At 40.8% G+C, this 18,237-nt stretch overlaps 1 protein-coding gene across 1 annotated transcript in view; it reads right to left on the minus strand.

Annotated features, from left to right (window-relative positions):
• Positions 1–18,237, minus strand: part of PDSS1 (decaprenyl diphosphate synthase subunit 1) — a 1,043,091-nt gene that overhangs the window by 332,166 nt on the left and 692,688 nt on the right. Inside the window, exon 7 of the mRNA XM_044064551.1 lies at positions 7,725–7,834. Coding sequence (XP_043920486.1) covers positions 7,725–7,834 — 110 coding nt within the window. The remainder of the gene's footprint in view (positions 1–7,724; positions 7,835–18,237) is intronic.

Here is an 18,237-nt window from a genome sequence, read left to right on the forward strand (position 1 = left end):
ATGCATCGCTGCTTAGCTAGTGTTAAAATATTCCCGGCGCCATAAAGTCTGCTGTTCAAATTTTCTCTTAGAACTTGCCAGTTTTAGCACTCAAATCTGTTTCTTTGAGCTCAGCACTTATTCAGAAGTAATTGTAAGCACTAAATAAGCTACAAATTACTACAGCACTCAACTTTCCTCACTTGTCTAGAGGAAAACAGTTTTTAGTACTTAATAAATAAGCACCTATCCAGGCATGTCTATGGGTCAGCTTCCAGTGTTTTCTCCTGTCTACCTGATGAATCTGGGCATCTTGGGGCAATACAGCAATTGCCTCATGTACACAGAAACCTTGTCCTCCTACCACCCAACACTATAACCTGTGAGAGATAAACTTATATTGCCAAACTGGAAGCAAAGCTCTCCTCACCCAAGAATGGACTAGACAGTCAAGAGGAGAGGTAAACAATTGCACCACAACACACTCATCTCATAGTCCCTCAAAACCTACACTACCAAAACACACACACAGAAACACAAAACATACACCTACATTCATGGAGGCTCTCAATAAAAATCTGCCCAAGCAACAGAGACCTCCAAAGCAGAAACACAAGAAACCTCCACCCCCAACACAACCCAAATGACACATAGCACACAAACTCAGTGTGCCAGCCAACCACAGCCCATAAGGCATAACAACGTACCCAACAGTTTAGTCATATGTGACTCTATAGTCAGGCAAACTGATGTTCCACTCACCAGGCTAAACAAGGAGAAAGTTACTGTCAGCTGCCTGCCTGGTGCCACATAACGCACGCACTCAGGTCACTCCACAAGTACAAATATGACTCTGTCATTGTCCATGTTGGTGTGAATGACCTCAGACGTACCTCCCTGGACTACATGAAAAGAGACATGGAAGAGCTCTCTGATCTTGTAGCCCAGGCAGGTATGACCCCAGCCCTCAGTAGCATCCTGCCATCACCCAGAATGTTACCACAGTACAAGGGCAAAATGATTGACTTCAATAATTGGCTAAGCTTCTGGTGTCATTCTAAGGGGATCCAGTATCTGTCTGGCTGGGATGACAAGATCGACAGACCACCACGCTTTGCCAGAGATAGCCTGCACCTGTCACCCTTGGGATTCTGGATACTGGGTAAGGCTCTTGCCACCCCATACAGTGCCTTTTTTAGGCTAGGTTCAAATGACAAATTCACCACCATAATGGGTACAAGCAAGCAAAATCTGAGAGTAATGCTACTCAGTGCTAGAAGTCTAAACCTCAAACTGCACTGACTTGAGGCACTCCTTAAAATGGAGAACATTGACATCTGTGCAGTGACAGAGACCTGCTTCAAGGCTCCTGAGAGCACCCCTGCATTACCAAGCTATAATTCATACCACACCTTTCGGCCACCTAACCTGGAGCGAAACACTAAAGGCGGAGGCGTGTCCATATTCATTAAGGATATCCACACCTCCAGGCTAGCTGCTCAGCATAATGCATCCGAGATTATCCAAGTGCAAGTGACTCTGGGCAAGACCGCAATCCAAATTTTAGCTTGCTACAGATCCTCACAACATGTCCGGGGATTCCCACTCCTCATTTCTTGATACACTGGAAAATATTAGGGTACAACCTAACACCCTAACAATGGGCGATTTCAACTACCTCACCATTAACTGGGAAAACTACTCGTGTACCAACTCTTTCACTCAACGTTTTCCAGAATTCATAAATTTCAACGCCTTGGATCAACTTATCCAGACCCCCACCAGGAGCAGCAATATCCTAGACCTGGTCATTACCAACATGGGTGACTGGTGTTCCACACCAGAGGTTAATTCCTCGTTGGTCAGATCCAACCACAAGCTAATCACCCTAGACATCCACATCCTGCCCCCACCCCCCATTAGGGAAACACAGTAAAAAAATTCTCTAAATCCAACTTCACACTTCTTAAGACAGAAGTGGCAAACTTCACAACACCCATGTAGACGGACAATAGTGGTATGACTGCTGAATCCTACACAGATGCACTTTATAAGCACTTACACGAGTGCATGGATCATGCTATCCCTAACAGAACCAAGATGCTAGCCTCCAAAAAAGGAAGCAAATCTGGTGGTCCCCTGCCATAAACAAACTCTACAACAGGAGAAAGGAACTGCTGCAAAAAAGAGTAAAATCCCATGATTGAAGGAACTCCCTGGTCAGCCTCAGTAAGAAACTGAGATCCCTCATAAAATCCTCCAAAGCTAGTTACATAAACAAAATCGACACTGTTTCTAAAGACAACCACAAAGCATTCTATATCTATGTCAAGAATCTCAATGGTAACACTCTGATCTGCTCTGAGTTACAGCACAATGGCACTAAATATATAGAACCAACTGATATTGCCAACATCCTGGCAGACAGGTTCAGTGCTAACTTCACCCTCTTAAAGGGTTCATCTTTATTCTGGAAGAATGCAAAGTTCCTGTAATTATGGCTGCACAGGTAAAAATCCACACTCTCCAAAGCCAAGAACACAGCATCCATGGGACCTGACAACATCCCAGGCTGCATTCTACATGAACTACAGAACAAACTGGCACCCCCACCTAAGTACCATGTTCAAGCATAGCCTCACCTCAGACTTTGTGCCCACTGAATGGTGCACAGCGAAGGTTATCCCACTTCACAAAGGGGGATTCACCACAGACCCCAGGAACTACCGCCCCATTAGCCTGACGAGCCTGGTCTGCAAGGCCATGGAACGTATCATCATGGAACTTATAAACAAAGACATTGGTAATCTCCAAAACTCTGGACCCCACCCAGTTCGGGTTTGTAAAAGGCAGATCATGTCTCATAGATGAGGGTAAGGCGGTTCCACACAGCCTATCTAGATCTCGCCAAGGCTTTCAACAGCATCCCCCACTCTGGAATTATAGATAAACTCACTAAACTAGGTATAAATTCCTATGTCACAAGATGGGTTGCCAACTGGCTCACTGACAGTAGCAAACTCCAAATCCGACTTCAGACCAGTGACAAGTGGAGTTCCACAGGGTTCAGCCCTGGGTCCTCTCCTGTTTGGTATCTATTTCTCTGAAGTACAGACTAACACAGAAGGTTTTTGGGTAATGAAGTCTGCAGATGACTGCAAACTAGGAGCCATAATCGAAACTCCTAACGATGTGGACATCCTACAAAAGGGCCTCACTGAGACAGATGCCTGATGTCAAAGCCATGGCCTCAAGCTCAATGCCAAAAAGTGCATTGTCATCCCTTTTGGTAAAAACTCTATACCCATAAACTACCACATAGGTGGTAGTCTACATAACACCAAAAGTGTGATAAGAGACCTTGGGACACAGGTGGACAGTAGTCTCTCCTTTGATAATCACATCACCACAGTAGTCAGGAAATCTTTTTATGTGGCACACCTCATCACAAAAGGTTTCTCATCCAGGAAAAAAAGAGGTCATTGTTCCCCTCTACTCATCACTCATTAGACCCATTATAGAGTACAATGCCCCTTTTGGTATGTACCTCACAACACATCTACAACAACTGGAAATGCTGCAGAAATACTGCACAAAGAGGATTACTGGCCTCAAACAGATGCCCTACGCAGACCATCTCAAAAAACTCCAGCTTTACTCCGTCACATATCACCTACTCAGATGCGATCTCTGCTTAACATACAAAGCTATGTCAAACCCAGAGCTGTTGGACATGCTTCACTTAAAGAAATCCCAATCCCTTTGAGCTACACGCTCTAGGGACCTAAACTTTGTTACCACAATAAACAGAACATGCTGGAGGGATAGATTCCTGTCCCAGAGACTTCCCATACTCTGGAACAAACTACCTATCTATATCAAACAAAGCTCCTCATTAGCACTCTTCAAGAAAAATCTTGATGATTGGATGGGAAATAGGAAATGCACCCCAGGGATCACTTATATGGCTCTGCTCGACAGGGGCACAGGAAAATAATTTTCTTGGGTGGCGAAAGCCAGGGTGCCTTTTTGGCTAGGCTTATATAGGCCCTAGGGCCAACAGCCTAGTACCGACCTATGAATTTGTCACTATGTTATGAAACCAGCACAATGCAGGGCATGCAACTAACCAGGTGACTTTCTTCAAATCTGAAGAAACTATGAAATGCCTGACTTGCAGGTATTACCAGAAAATGGTGTTGTGCAAGTTAAATTTAAACTGTAAGAAAGAAAAAGATACCAACCCTACATTATGATCATCAAAGAGGCAGACTAAACATTTCATGATATTTTTATTTCCCCAGTCAGACAAATGCTACCTCACATTGCCAATGGTCAAGGCAGGGTGTTTCCAGAATGGAATATTAGATCCTAGCTAGTAATAACAGTTAAAATGCTACTGGAGAGTGTGAAAATGGTCCAATAATTTTCAGAGGGGGCTATTCCCTGTACTAAGGGGGTAGTCCTCTGTACTAGCCTGCGGACAGTTGGGATGGCATCTAGCTTTCCCCACAGTGGAGAAAAAAACTATATTGACGTTAAGGGTGATAGCAGAAGAAAACATCTTCCAGCCTGTGACTCTTCAGCCAGTGTGGAAGTGTACACTCTGATGTGTTTATCGACTGTCTCATCTCACAAAAACAGTTATTCCAACCTTCTAATTTTATTGAGGCAGGGGCAGTTAACATGGAGTGGTATGAGGTGAAAAATAAAAAAAAAAATGCAAACATCAGTGTCTCAAACTGATAAGCCCATAAGGAATACATCAGCACAATCCATCATCCTTGTCATATGAGATTCCATTGTGAGACACACTGATGTACCACTCACCAGGCTGAGCAAGGAGAGGGTTACAATTAAATGCCAGGATTCACCATATCATGCATGCATTCAAATTCTTGCACCACAAGCACACATATGACAGTCATAGTACATGTGTGAGTAAATGACATGTGACACACATCCCTGGACTATATGGAGAGAGAGATATGAAGGAGCTTTCAAAATATGTGTCTGAGGAAAGTATGAACTTACCCGTGGGCAGCATTTGACCTTTACTTAATACAATGCCACAGTATGAACAAAAGATGATTGACTTCATCAATCGATTTAGCTTCTGGTGTCATTCAAATGGGATACAATATATAGCAACCTGGGCAGAGATGGTAGATGACAACAACTGCTTTGCCAATGGCCTATACCTATCCCCCCAAGGCTTCTGTATACTGACAAAACCTTATCTGTCCCACAGTGACTTTTTTTAGGCAACATCAGTCTTCAAAAGTTTCCAAAATAGCAAAATAGAATCTGGATAATATTAAGGTATTGCTGTTCAATGTTGGGAGCTTCAACAGAAAACTCCTCTTTCTACAGTCACTCCTTACCCTGGAATTCACTAATATATGCATCATTATGGAAACGTGTTTCAGGGCTACTGATAGCACCCCATCTGTGCAAGGTTACAATGCCTACTAAGGATTCAGGCCCACCACACTAGATGAAGGCACTAAAAGCAGCAGTGTCTCTACATTCATAAGACATAATTTAACTTTCAGACTCATTAGATGAATAATGATCTGGAACTTCATGTCCAGCTCAATGTTGACAAGACCCTATAGCACACTGTACCCAACTATAAGGCGCCCCGACCCATACCTCCCACTTGACAAGTGCAGCAGCCCTAAGCATTCAGCATTTTCCTAAGAGACAAACTACTCCTCAATCAAATGGGAGATCTATACATCCCAACCATGTATGCTCTGACATTTCTGGACTTCATAAATACAAACTCGCTGGACTAGCTACTCCGTGCCCAATTACAGGAGAAAAAAATTCTGGATGTAGCTATCAACAATATGGGATAGTTCTGTTCCCTAGTAGTTGTAACCCCCTTCCCTACTCAAATTGGGCCATAAATCAGTCAGTTTCACCATAAGGCTGAAGCAAGAGGCATCGTAAAATAACCTGGCATTCAGAAATTACTCTTCTGAAACAAAATGATGACCTGCCTAAATTCAGCATTCCCTTCCACCTTGATGACCCAGTTGCAAATGCAGATTCCCTTACTGCTAAATTATATGCATGTGTAAATATCTGCGTAAATGTAGCTGTATTCTTTGGAAGGAGCTATTTGTTTGTTTCTTTCGGCTTTTCCCGGTTAGGGGTCAAATTTAAAAAAAATCCCCTATAAAGGAGTCAACAATAAAAGAAAAAAGCTTATTGCTCATAAATATAAATATAACTCCCCAAATGCCAAGGATGTTCTTGCTAAAATTAACAGGGAACTCTGGTCCCTGATCAAATCAACCAATGCAAAATATGTCACAAAAATAGCCACCCCAAGCAAAAGACAATTGGAAGACAATATGACACAAAAATAGCCACCCCAAGCAAAAGACAACTGGAAGACCTTCTTTATGTTAGAAACTTCTTAAACAATGCTCAGATCTGCTCAGAGTTAATAACAAACAATATCACTTACTCCAAAACCCTGAGGACATAGCCAATGTGCTTGTGAATAAATTAGTTCATACTTCACTCTCCTCCTCCCCCCAACACATTTCCAGATCTCATACCAGCATCTACAGCCCCCTTCTAATCTATCAGGAACAAGTCCTCAAAGCACTAAAGCCAGAAACACTTTGATGGGGCTGAAAAACATACCAGAATGCCTATTAGCCAGAAACAAGATGCGTCTAATCCCCTGCATAAACTATTTAATATCAGTATCCAAACAGGGTTTGTGCCAAAGGAGTCACGGACTGCAAAAGTCATACCCCTTTACAAAGATGGGGCGTTAATGGAGCTGGGAAATTACAAAACAATAAGCCTGATCAGCCTCATCTATGAGGCTATGGAAAATATCATTATGGAGCTAACAAATAAGAACAAAAAACAACCTACAAATTCCTGATCCAAGCCAGTTCATTTTGTCAAGTGCAGATCCTGCCTACTTAATCTGGCCGACTTCAAGAAGGTTACTGAAGCAAAAGATGAGGGAAAAATCTGTACCCACAAAGACATTTAATACCATACCACATTCGGGTACAGTGAATAAACTCAAATAAATCCCCATGTAACTCAATGGATAGCAAACAGGTTTATAAACAGAACCCAGGAAATTAGGGTTTGCTGATCTACTTACTCCAAAAGACCTACCTCTAGTGGGGTACCTCATGACAGGAATAGAAGAGAAACAGCAATACTTTGAGCGATAATCAGGGAAATGTGAGAGTTATGAGTGTACCCTCTGTCCTAATAAAATTTAAAGACTGAAGAAAAAAATATATTGTAACCAAAACCATACAGAATGGGAACCTCCATGAAGGCATTTCAGGATGTAAGAAATTAGAAAATAATAACCACTAAGTATGATGTCAGGACCCTAGCAGGCAGAAAAGACTTAAAAAAATCAAAATTATGATGAAAAACATTTTTCAGTTGCTGGGTGTGTAGCTGTCCTTTAATTTCTTCCTAAAAGTTATTTTGTGATGAAGCTAGTCTAGCTGGATGAAATAATCCCGTCTGGCATCTACTCCACATCAACAGACTAGGCATTTACTTCTGTTTTACTAAAGAGAAGCAGGTAGAAAAAAAAACACCCAAATGCGTTAGAAGATAACAATCATACTTTTTTGTAGACTTGGGATATCGGAGTTGCCGATATGCTTAAAAGAACTGTTCTAAAGCAAAACATCTAAGACATGTATATTGTTGTGCTTTTAAAAACGCTAGAACGTACATACTGCCTTACAACTATTGGCCAGAAGACTGGCAGTTTTCTTAAAGGTCTTCTCGAGGTAGTGTGCAAACCTTTCATTCTCACTTTCTTTTGAACCGAGCTGCATAAATTCACCTAAAAAAAAAAAAAAAAAAGAAAACAGTGACTACAGTATGTTTATTAGGGTGTGGCTGAAAGACATTCTATACCAGTGCAATAACTGAAGTGTTTCTGCAAACAGCAAAATTCTGCACAATATCCACTACATATTTTAGAACTCTTATTTTAATTTACTATTTATTTACTGATAATTTGTGTACCAGGAAATTCCAACTGGACACAGGTCCTTTTTCAGTGAAGGCTCAGGGAGAAAAGCTCCACAAAACAATAAATGAGCAGCAGAGTACGCGAAGAACAATTGAATATACATACAATAGCAAGTAATACATACTGCAGCAAACATTAGCTATACATGCAGTATGAAACACAGTAGTGAAGAGATACACCAATATCTAGCTAGAGGCTAGGAATAAAGGTAGGATATATATATATATATATATATATATATATATATATATATATATATATATATATACACATATATACAGGTAGTACTAAGCTCAAACAGATACTGTTCTAAACTCAAGCAGATATAAAGCAGAAGCTCCACATGAAGGTGGAACAAGCTAAAAGGGCTAATGTGATGGAAGGGGAAGATAGAGGAGTATATATGGTTTGTTTGTGTCTTTCTGCTTTTCCCGGTTATGGGTCTCCACAGCGGAACTCCAGTCCACTGATGATTGGCAGTAGAGTTTTATGTACTGGCTTGCCGGGCCTAACGCACAACCTTCAAAGAAGGAACGCCCGTTCATGCATGTCGCCACACAGAAAACGCTCTAACTGAGAATCGAATGGGCAACGTCTAACTGTGAGGTGACAACGCTACTGCAGCACCACCACCGCAGTATTAGAGGAGTATATACGGTAGTGACAGGAAACTTGGTGTAAATCAGTTGGATATGTACTTGGAGTTAAGATGAAATGAGGTAGTTAACTACTGGCAAGTTGGTGGGGATGTTGTCCTCAGGTAATCATTGCAGGCAGGATGTGAGGCAAAGAGAAAATGAATGACCAAACAGTGGTTATGCTACTCAAACAGTTTAGACTCCAAACGTTAGACAAAAACTGAACTCGCCATCCCAGAGTCTTTGAGACCAACATTCCTGCTGCAGAAACACATTAAGAAAACTTGTGCCTTTAAAAACTAATATATCTTAGCACCTTTTTTTTCCCAGATATCCAGGGATTTTCAATAAGATCTATGCCAGACTTAAAGGAAAAAAATTCTTAAATCTTCCGTCTATTTCCAGTGTACTGTACTTTAAACAAGCTACAGCAAGCAACAGCAATTAAAACACTTCTACTGTCCTACGGAGCCAGGTTTATGAAGAATAAGGAAAGGAGACAGTCCAACCATTACATGGGGAAGGAACGAGGGAATTCTCCTACTGAAATGGTGTACTCTTGAAGATCCAGAGCTATGGGCAAGTACTTCATATGCAACAGGAGTATTCTACTCTGACACACTGTTGCAGCAGGAACGAATGAACAGGATGGATTTTCCAAGTAGCAGAACAGACACCATATAGATAGAGAAACACATATATAACACTCTGTGCAAGTTTATGGAAGAGCATAACTTCATTAAAAAGAGCTCCTGGATCTAGAAACCTGGAATGTTTAGTGAATGTAGGAACAGACAACCAAACGACTAATAGCACAAATGTCAAATGCACTGCAGAAGAAAATATAAAGTAGAGACCCCTCTAGTGAAATGTTCACTGGATCCAGGGCTAAGGGCAAACATAAAGACAATGAAACACAGATGTACTGTAATACCTTTTATTGGACCAACTTTGGTTTTACAATTACGCAAGCTTTTGGGCTGGCAACAACCCATTGTTGGTAGTTATTATTTTACTGATGTTATATACAGTGCTTAAATATTGACTTGTGTCTTGAAAGAAAGTGCATAACTTATTTTCAACTTAAAATAAATTAAAGTTAAAAAACACTTTAAAAATGTTAGTGTGAGACAAAATGTGTAAGAAAAGACTTTGAGCCTAAAACTAGAGAACACCAGGTCATGCCCTGATATAACATTTAATGTTCTGCATGATACAATAGTGCAACTGTTCATTTAGCAGAGAAAATAAGTCACTCTACAAGATATGTGTATGGAGATTAGCTAAATCTAGGGAAGGAAAACAAGTGGTAATAACTTTTAATTTGTTAGTTTGTCTAAATATCCTTTTTGAAACCGACATTTTGTACACCAGAAAATATGAATTTACAATAATATCCAATTGATGGTGATGTGTTATGAAAAAGACAGGGACTACCATGAGATTAAGATACTGGATTAGAATGTATGGAGTTTGTGTGCACTTACTACACAGACTGCAGTTCAGCTAACTGAAAATAAGATAAGTAAAATGCGGAAATGACTTCTTCTGGATTGTCGCTGCCAAGCTGTAAAAAGTTCAAATTCAACCTGCTGCAAGTACAGTTGTCTCACCACAAGGATACAAAAAGCAAAGTCCACTTTAATCCAACACAAAGAAATTTATTCCAAAAAATCCACAACACAAGCGCTTTCGCCTGGTCTTACCAGGCTTTATCAAGTGTAAAACATACAGATTAACTACACTCCATATATAGTGCTTGAAAAAAATGCCCATAGGTTAATTAGTTGATTAACATTCCATAATTCAATTAACCTTATGTTTATATGCATTAAAAATATGTTTGGATAACTCCAAATAAAAATCTTTACCATTCATAAAATAAAGCATAAAAAATAGTTATTTTTAAAAAATGCATGAATGCATTTACTGTGAGAGGTTGAAAACCCACAGTTAGAACATGTTAATAAGATACAAAAGGGTTAAATGCTAAAACCTGTGTTTAAAAGTGTGCACATCATAGTGATAGAAAACAAGTTAGAGTAAAATCAAATGCAAATAAGATAGAGTGAGTGAGAAAAAAAATGTGTTTTCATATCAGTCTATGGTTCTGCACAGCAACATTACTGAACAAAGTTTTGTTCTACTGTTAACATGGTCTTAACATTAAGGCCTTATTGACATTTAAAGCTTATAGTTACTAGTGCTTTGACTAGAATGTTATCTTGTGTGAAAATATCTGCTCTCCTCTTATGAATAAAGCTCAGGTGCCACAACACAAACCCCAGTAATCTCACAATTACCGTTAACTTTCTGAGATAGTCATCAGCTTAGATTTTCTGTGAATGCATCATAAAATAATGCATTACCAGAAAAAAAAATTGCTGTTCTTCAGTGCAATTTATTAGTCCAATTCCCCTGCTAGTTGCTCAAAGGAAAAGTGCTTTAAGTACTACAATGTCTTATAAAACCAATACACAGGTTCAGACCACTGACTGCCAGATCGAACAACTTACATAGCTTAATCTCTACTGTTCTTCTTTCAAAAGATGTGCAGAAAAGTCTTCGAACAGCCATAACTGACATGTCTGACAGAGAATGAATAGACTGGGAAAAGTGTGCTGCCACTGGTTTGTCAGTCATTTTATTTGTAATTACGTATCAAAGGCATTCATCCTAGTTCTGAGTAGCTTGCCTATCTATTCGAAATAACCTGTCTCAGGATATTTGTTGCATTTGATTAGATAAACCACCTGTTTTGAAGTTCATGTAAAAGAGCCCTCTACTTTGAAATTTCTGTTCTGTGAAATTATGTTGGAATCAGCTGATATGTTTTGCATACTGGAAGGTTGCATGGGTTTGAGCCATTTTGGACTATGTTCTGTTCTAGTCTAAGTGTACTTTTAAAACATTTGTTAGATTTGATGTTTAAATGAGAGCAGTGGGAGTTCTTGAAAAACGTTTCTCAACTTGCCATACTCATTGAGCCAAATTCACTGGAAGGCCTTTACAATTCTGAATTTTTTTCAGTTTTGGGTAATATGTTGTCACTAGTGGAACTGCCACAGGGAAATGGAACAGATGTTGCTTTGGTAGCTGTATTCCTGTTCATCTCCCAGGCAGAATGACACTGAACAAGCATGCCTTCTTTCCGTGCATCACTAGAACAAATGTGGTGAAAGCAATGTGCTTGATTCTAAATAACGGAATCCTTTGTGTAGCTGGGATGATTACTGTTTCTGTGTATATACATCTGTCTGTCTGTCATATGGTTAAGGGTTTAGTAAATGTGTCAAAACAGCAACACATGTACTCTAACTAGACAAGCACTGCTTATCAATTTTTTTATCCTCCCACCCGCATACAAAGCAGTGAAGGTCCTTGTTGAACTGTTCTATTTCAGACAAAAAATGCAAATTCTATGCAAATCTACTTTATCTGCTGTTCACTCACTAGTCTGGAAATAACAAAAATCTGAGTAAATTCATAGGTATAGCTGGGCATACACTTTTTAAAACTAATTTATTTTGTCTGATGAAATAATGCTACATTTTTAAATGGCATATTTACTGTGGTTTATGGTCATGTCCTTCATTAAATTACATTTTTCCTGAATTCATTGCTAGGCAAATGTTTTTTTTTTCCTTACATTGTCATTTAATGAGTTATTTATTTCTTTTGTAGTAATTAAAAAGGTATTCTGTCCAGAAACACAAGCACTGTATGGCATTTGTAGGGGCTACAACTGTGATGGCAGGAGCTACATTCTGTCAGATAGTGAATTGTCAAAAATCCTGGTTATGCCGCCACTAACTGACTCATCCAGGTTCATCAACGTTCTGACCCTATGAAACCAAGAAAGGGCTGGTATGCAAAGAAAGTCTGCCTTAAGAAACACCAAGTATTACATTGGAGTTAGCAAGGCCTGCAAATCAGTTACTGTCAAGAACACCATATGTTAATTATGCACATAACAGCTTTGCACACTGGACAGGATCTGTCATGCATCTCATATGTGGCAGACCATATGTATGAGCCCCCACATGCTCATCACCAAAGGGGTTACAAGTTTTTGCAAGGAAGAAAAAAGGAACCAGATTACACTTAACATTGTCTCAGTGCTTAGACTTAAAAGACAAGTGACAAGGTAACCAAACTGATCATAAATGGAGAAGGACGAATGCATGTTAGGGTGCATGTAAGCACCAATGAAAATTCAGCAATGACTGGGGAGATGGTAGAAAGCATGGCCAGAGAAACAACAGGCAGATACAAGGATAGGTGCAGAAGGCAGCAATCTCAGGTGTGTTATCTGTAGCAGCATGTTGGGAAAGATGGGCATCTGTACCAGCAGCTAACATGTTGGGAAAAACAGGATTATGGAATAAGACTGACTGCAAAAGCAGATAAGGTAAAAAGGCCTGGGACTAGTAGAAGATGGCGAAGACCTAGCAGAGAGACTATCTCCATATCAGGGACTGCCGGGCTCAGAGCTGGAGAAAGGTACAATCTCACTATTATAACTTTAAACAAAGATGAAAGATGGGATGAGATGCCGGAAACAGAAGAGGCTGCTAAAAACTCAAGCATTAGGCAACTGCAGAAGAAGGACAAAGAACATGCCAGAGTAACATATTAGGGTGACTCACAAAGACTGCATAGTGTCTGGGAAGGAGGAAAGGGTAGATACTGCTGACATGACAAAAACAAGGGTCAGTGACAACAAAGAATGTGATACAGAGGTGACAGTATGCATGTTGTGTTACGGATGACAGAGAGTAACAATGGAGTTTCATTGACAGCTAAATAATGGAGGGCACCAAATGAGAAGTCAGAGATGAGATGGTGCACTACATGAAGGAGCAAGAGGGCGATGACAGTCAGAACATAGTAACTGCCCTGGCACTTATGGCACAAGGGGGTGCTGTTGGACTTGCACACTGTACTGTGGAACTGATACAGTGCAGCAGCCTTCGCAGACATCAAGGACAGAGGAGGATGAGAGATTTGTAAAAAGAACAAATGGGAAGGGTAGAAGGAAGACTGAAATTACCCTCATAGTGGAGCTGTATCTACAGCAGTACAATGTGAGATTAGAATTCTGAGTGTGGTCCTAACTATTACAAAACAGGTTAGAGTTGCCCAGGATAAGGCGCTGCTAGTTAAATTTGATCATCCCAGTGTAGCTCAGAGTAAAGAAAAGCAAAAAAAAAAAAAATGATGCAGTGTTTGTCTGGGGGTTCAGTTATGCTGAGAATGGACAGACAGACAAAGATTGGTTACAAACCTAAGGCAAATTAAGGGGTTGAACTAGCTATGGGAGTGGATCATTGTTGAAGTGCTCTGAGCTATGAGCAAGAGTTTAAGTAGGAGACAAAGAGAAGGCTGATGTGGCTCCAAATAATATAATGATACTGAACTGGGGTAAAACAGAGGACATATAAGATGTGGATGTGAAAGGTTAGGAGTGGGTAAAGGAGGTATAGTGCAAGGAAAACAACCAGAGGTTGTCAACAAAGGCGAGGATGAAAAACGAGCAAATCAAAAGTGCTGGCAGAAAGAATCAAGAAGAAAAGTACCTTTTTTTGAGATACACTACAGAAAGGATGAAAGCAGAAACAGTGTCAATTATGGCTATATGGGAGATCACAGAAGGCAAGAAAAGATGAGGTACTGAACCTCCGTCTCCACTAAGGAAAGACAGAAGTGGTTATCATGTTAGGAATAAAGCAGAACAGAATGGAGTGAACAGTGGGCAGACATTAGTACAAAAGATATGGAAACTGCACCTTTAATGTACACTAAAATAATGCAAAGGGGCCAGATGATCTGCTTCACAGCTTCTTGTGGAATCTATTCAGAGTACTGGTAGGTTCCTTAACACAGGCCTTAAACAAATCTCTGCCCCGTGCACAAACAGCTGAGGTGGGGGACAGGACAGATATAGGGAAATGAATGCCTGCTAACTTAAAACCACTGGCAAGTAAAGTCATGGGAAGCATCTTGGGTGAGTATCCAGTTACAGTACTAAAGAACAATCTTCAGGACAGCAACCAAACTGAGTTCCCGGGCAGATGGGACAGTCTGTCAAAACAGATCCAGTTTTATAAGCGAGTTGTAGGACAACTTGACAGGGAAGTACAGGTAAAATGTGGTTACTCACTCTTCATCAAGGCCACTGTCTCAATCCTGCACATAATGCAGCTAGGAAAGCTGTACAGGTGATGTAATACAGAAGCAGAAGAAATGGACAGCACCACAGTTAAAGGGTAGGACACAGAGATGTAATGATAGGGATGATAACAGGAAAAAAAGAACATGAATTGAAGAGTCATGTAGGACTTAGTTCTGACTTAGTATGTTTCATTGTGTTTTTTTAGACCTATCTCACTGAAGACAAAACAAAATCAACTTCTTTAATGACTCAAAAGACTGGTGCAGCAGTGAAGGATGGTGAAAGAGACTAAGAAAGGACTAGGAAAGTCTCACTGTACGGGCAGAAACATGGCAGCTAAGGGTCACTGCAGAAAAATGCAGAGTACTACACTTGGGTCACAACAACCTTGGTGTGAAGTACTACTGGAGCAGTAAAAATTATTACTAAAGAGTACGAAAAGGATCTTGGGGTGTTTAACACACCTGGAATGGACCACTACGAATTCAGTGAGAGGGTTGTGGAAGCGGCACACAGAATGCTGGGGTGCACTTTCAGGGGAATGGACTCTAGAAGGAACAAAGTAATGCCCTCTAACAGGTCCTAGTTAGGCTACATCTTGAGAAGTCTTTGCACCTCACCCTCTTCACAGGACCTGTCCAACAACTCTTCTATATGTGCCCCACTGGCTCATTCATTCTGCCAAAGATGACAGTCATCTCTGAAAAATTGTGCGACAGCCATACAGGCCAATCATTCCTCTTTCAGTGGCCTTATTATCCCATTGATTCCCCTTTAAGTGACAACAGGACAGTCACTGGTCCAGTCAATATCCTCACTCCATCTTCCCTAATCCCACTCACAATGACTGCCTGGATGGGGAGTACTGAGCACATGTGCTGCCTTACAGAACAAGCCTACTATACTCATATCCATCAGCAAATGTGTACCTTAATACATTTATTAATAATAAGGTTGGCTTGGTACTCTACAAAATCAAACTGTTGGCTGATATGTGACTCAGAATTGTAAGGAACAGAGGTCCACGTGATGGGATGATTTGTAGCAACTGAATTGTATCCTTTCATTTGACAGAAAAATATTCAGATGAACCCTACCCCAAAAGGACACACAAGGAAAACTTTCTGCTGCGAAAGTAGTACAGTTGAGTAAAACCTTACTATAATGGTAGATGTCTTTCTCTTCACTGTTGCAGTATTCATTACACTAGAGATCCACTGCCAAGGGTGGCCCGACATCCTGCCAGTATACCAAAAGCATTAGGTTGCTTTAAGGTACTCCATACGTCACACGTATGCTCATCGCATAACGTAGGGCATAAAGGTGACAGATGGACATACCATCCTCAGAACTGAGAGCCCCAAGTTTGAACAGCAGTCCAAGTAAGAGAGGTAATCAGTACATCCAGAACAGAAATGGACCAGGGGCCGGAGGAAGGGAGTGAATACTGCCAACAGTGAAGAGGAGGACATCTACTGTTGCAGTATTCATTACAATAGGGGGAGTGCTAAAGCTCAGAAAAAAGAGATGGTGGAGGAAAGAACAGCAGAACTCTCTAGGAAGCCACGAAGAATGTCCCTAGCAAATTATCTACAGCTCGGAAATTACATCCAACTTGTAGTGCTTGGTAAAGGTAAGCACAGAAGTCCAGGTAGCTACATCAAGAATACAGTTAGTATCCAAACCCTTGAAAAAAAGCACCAAAAGAAGCCACAGCTCTAGTAGAATGAGCCTTAACAGAAGAAGGAAAGCTCTTACCATGAAAAGAATAACATATAAATGGCTTTAGAAATCCAAGAAAAAACAGTCTGCTTGGACAAGGCTAATTCTAAGGACCTGGGATGAAAGGAAACAAAAAGCTGATCAGACTTCCTAATAGTCTTAGTCTTATCCAAATAAAATCTGAGTTGTCTATGCACATCCAACGTGTGCAGCACCTTCTCACTGGCAGATTGTGGAGAAGGGAAAAAAGGGGGAAATGAACAGACTGATTCAAGTACATCTCATTTACCACCTTAGACATAAAAGAAGGATTAGTACGCAAGGACACCCTGTCCTTATGAAACACAAAAAAAGGAGGACAAGTCATAAGTGCTTGAAGCTCAGACACCCATCTGGCAGAAGTAAGAGCTAACATAAGTATAGTCTTCCAATAGTAATGTTGCAAGGAAGCTGATGCTGCAGGCTCAAAAGCAGCCTGAGTCAATTTTTCTAAAACAAAATTAAGATCCCAGGGAAGAGGAACCGGCTTCCTGGGAAGCCTAATATGAAGGATGTCTTTAAGGAATTGTTTAGCTTCAAATCTAGAAGCTAAAGGAGGAGAAAATGCAGGCAAGCAGAGATAGCTGATAAGTGGGCCTTAGCAGAAGAATAAGCCAACCCAGCATTGAGCAATTAACACAGACACGAGAGAACCAAAGGAACATCCATAGAAAGTGGATTCAGGTTATGAGAAAAACACCAAACAGAAAACCTTTTCCATTTGGATAAGTAGGGTTTCCTTGTATTGTGTTTCCTGGCCTCCTGCAGAGGTATGTCCTCAGAACAAGGTATATATGTGGAAGCAAAATCCCATCACCTACAGTGTCAGTTGAAGAGTGGACAGGTGGAGATGGAAGAGAGATCCACTGTCTTGTGTGAGTAGGTCCATCCTGTGAGGTAATTGGTGATGATTGCCCTTGGCTAAATGCAGAAGAGGGAACCAATGATGTCTCGGCCAAAAGTGAGTCACCAACAAGATTTTGGGAGCATACTGTTGAATTTTGAACAGGACTTTTGGAATGAGGAGAAGGGAAGAGAAAGCGTAAAGAAACATCCCCCTTCCAAGGAAAAGATGGGTTGTCCACCTTCCAAACAAGAGGACCTAGGGCTCTGACACAACATGAAGGAAGTTGCCTGTTCAGAGGGGAGGCAAAGAGATCTATTTGAGGAGTACTCCACTGGTGGACAATGTCAATAAACACATCTCTGTGAAGCATCGATTCATGGGATTGAGTTAAGGACCTGCTCAGTGTGTCTGCCACAATGTTTTGACCTGAGGGAATGTCAACTTCCTGAACAGTCATTTGATACTGGACCACAAGATCCTACACTGGGAGTGCGAACTAAGAAAAATACCACATACCACATCACTGTGGTACTGTCTGTAAACACCTTGAGAGGCCCAGGGGATAAAGCAGGATGAAAAGCCTGAAACAACAGCAAAAGAGCTCTTTGATATTGGTATGTTCTTTCTGTTGAAGAGGCGACCACACCCACTGCACTTTTAGGGAGCCAAAATATGCTCCCCATCCCATGCCTGAAGTGTCTATGAACAGCTCCTGAGAGGGAATAAGGGGATGAATTGGGAGCCCTGGATTCAGAGACAACTGCTGGAACCACCAGTGAAGTTCCTTCTT

This window comes from Protopterus annectens, chromosome 3.part0 (genome assembly GCF_019279795.1).
Source record: "Protopterus annectens isolate FY-2018-M chromosome 3.part0, PAN1.0, whole genome shotgun sequence".
NCBI classification, from domain to species: domain Eukaryota; kingdom Metazoa; phylum Chordata; order Ceratodontiformes; family Protopteridae; genus Protopterus; species Protopterus annectens.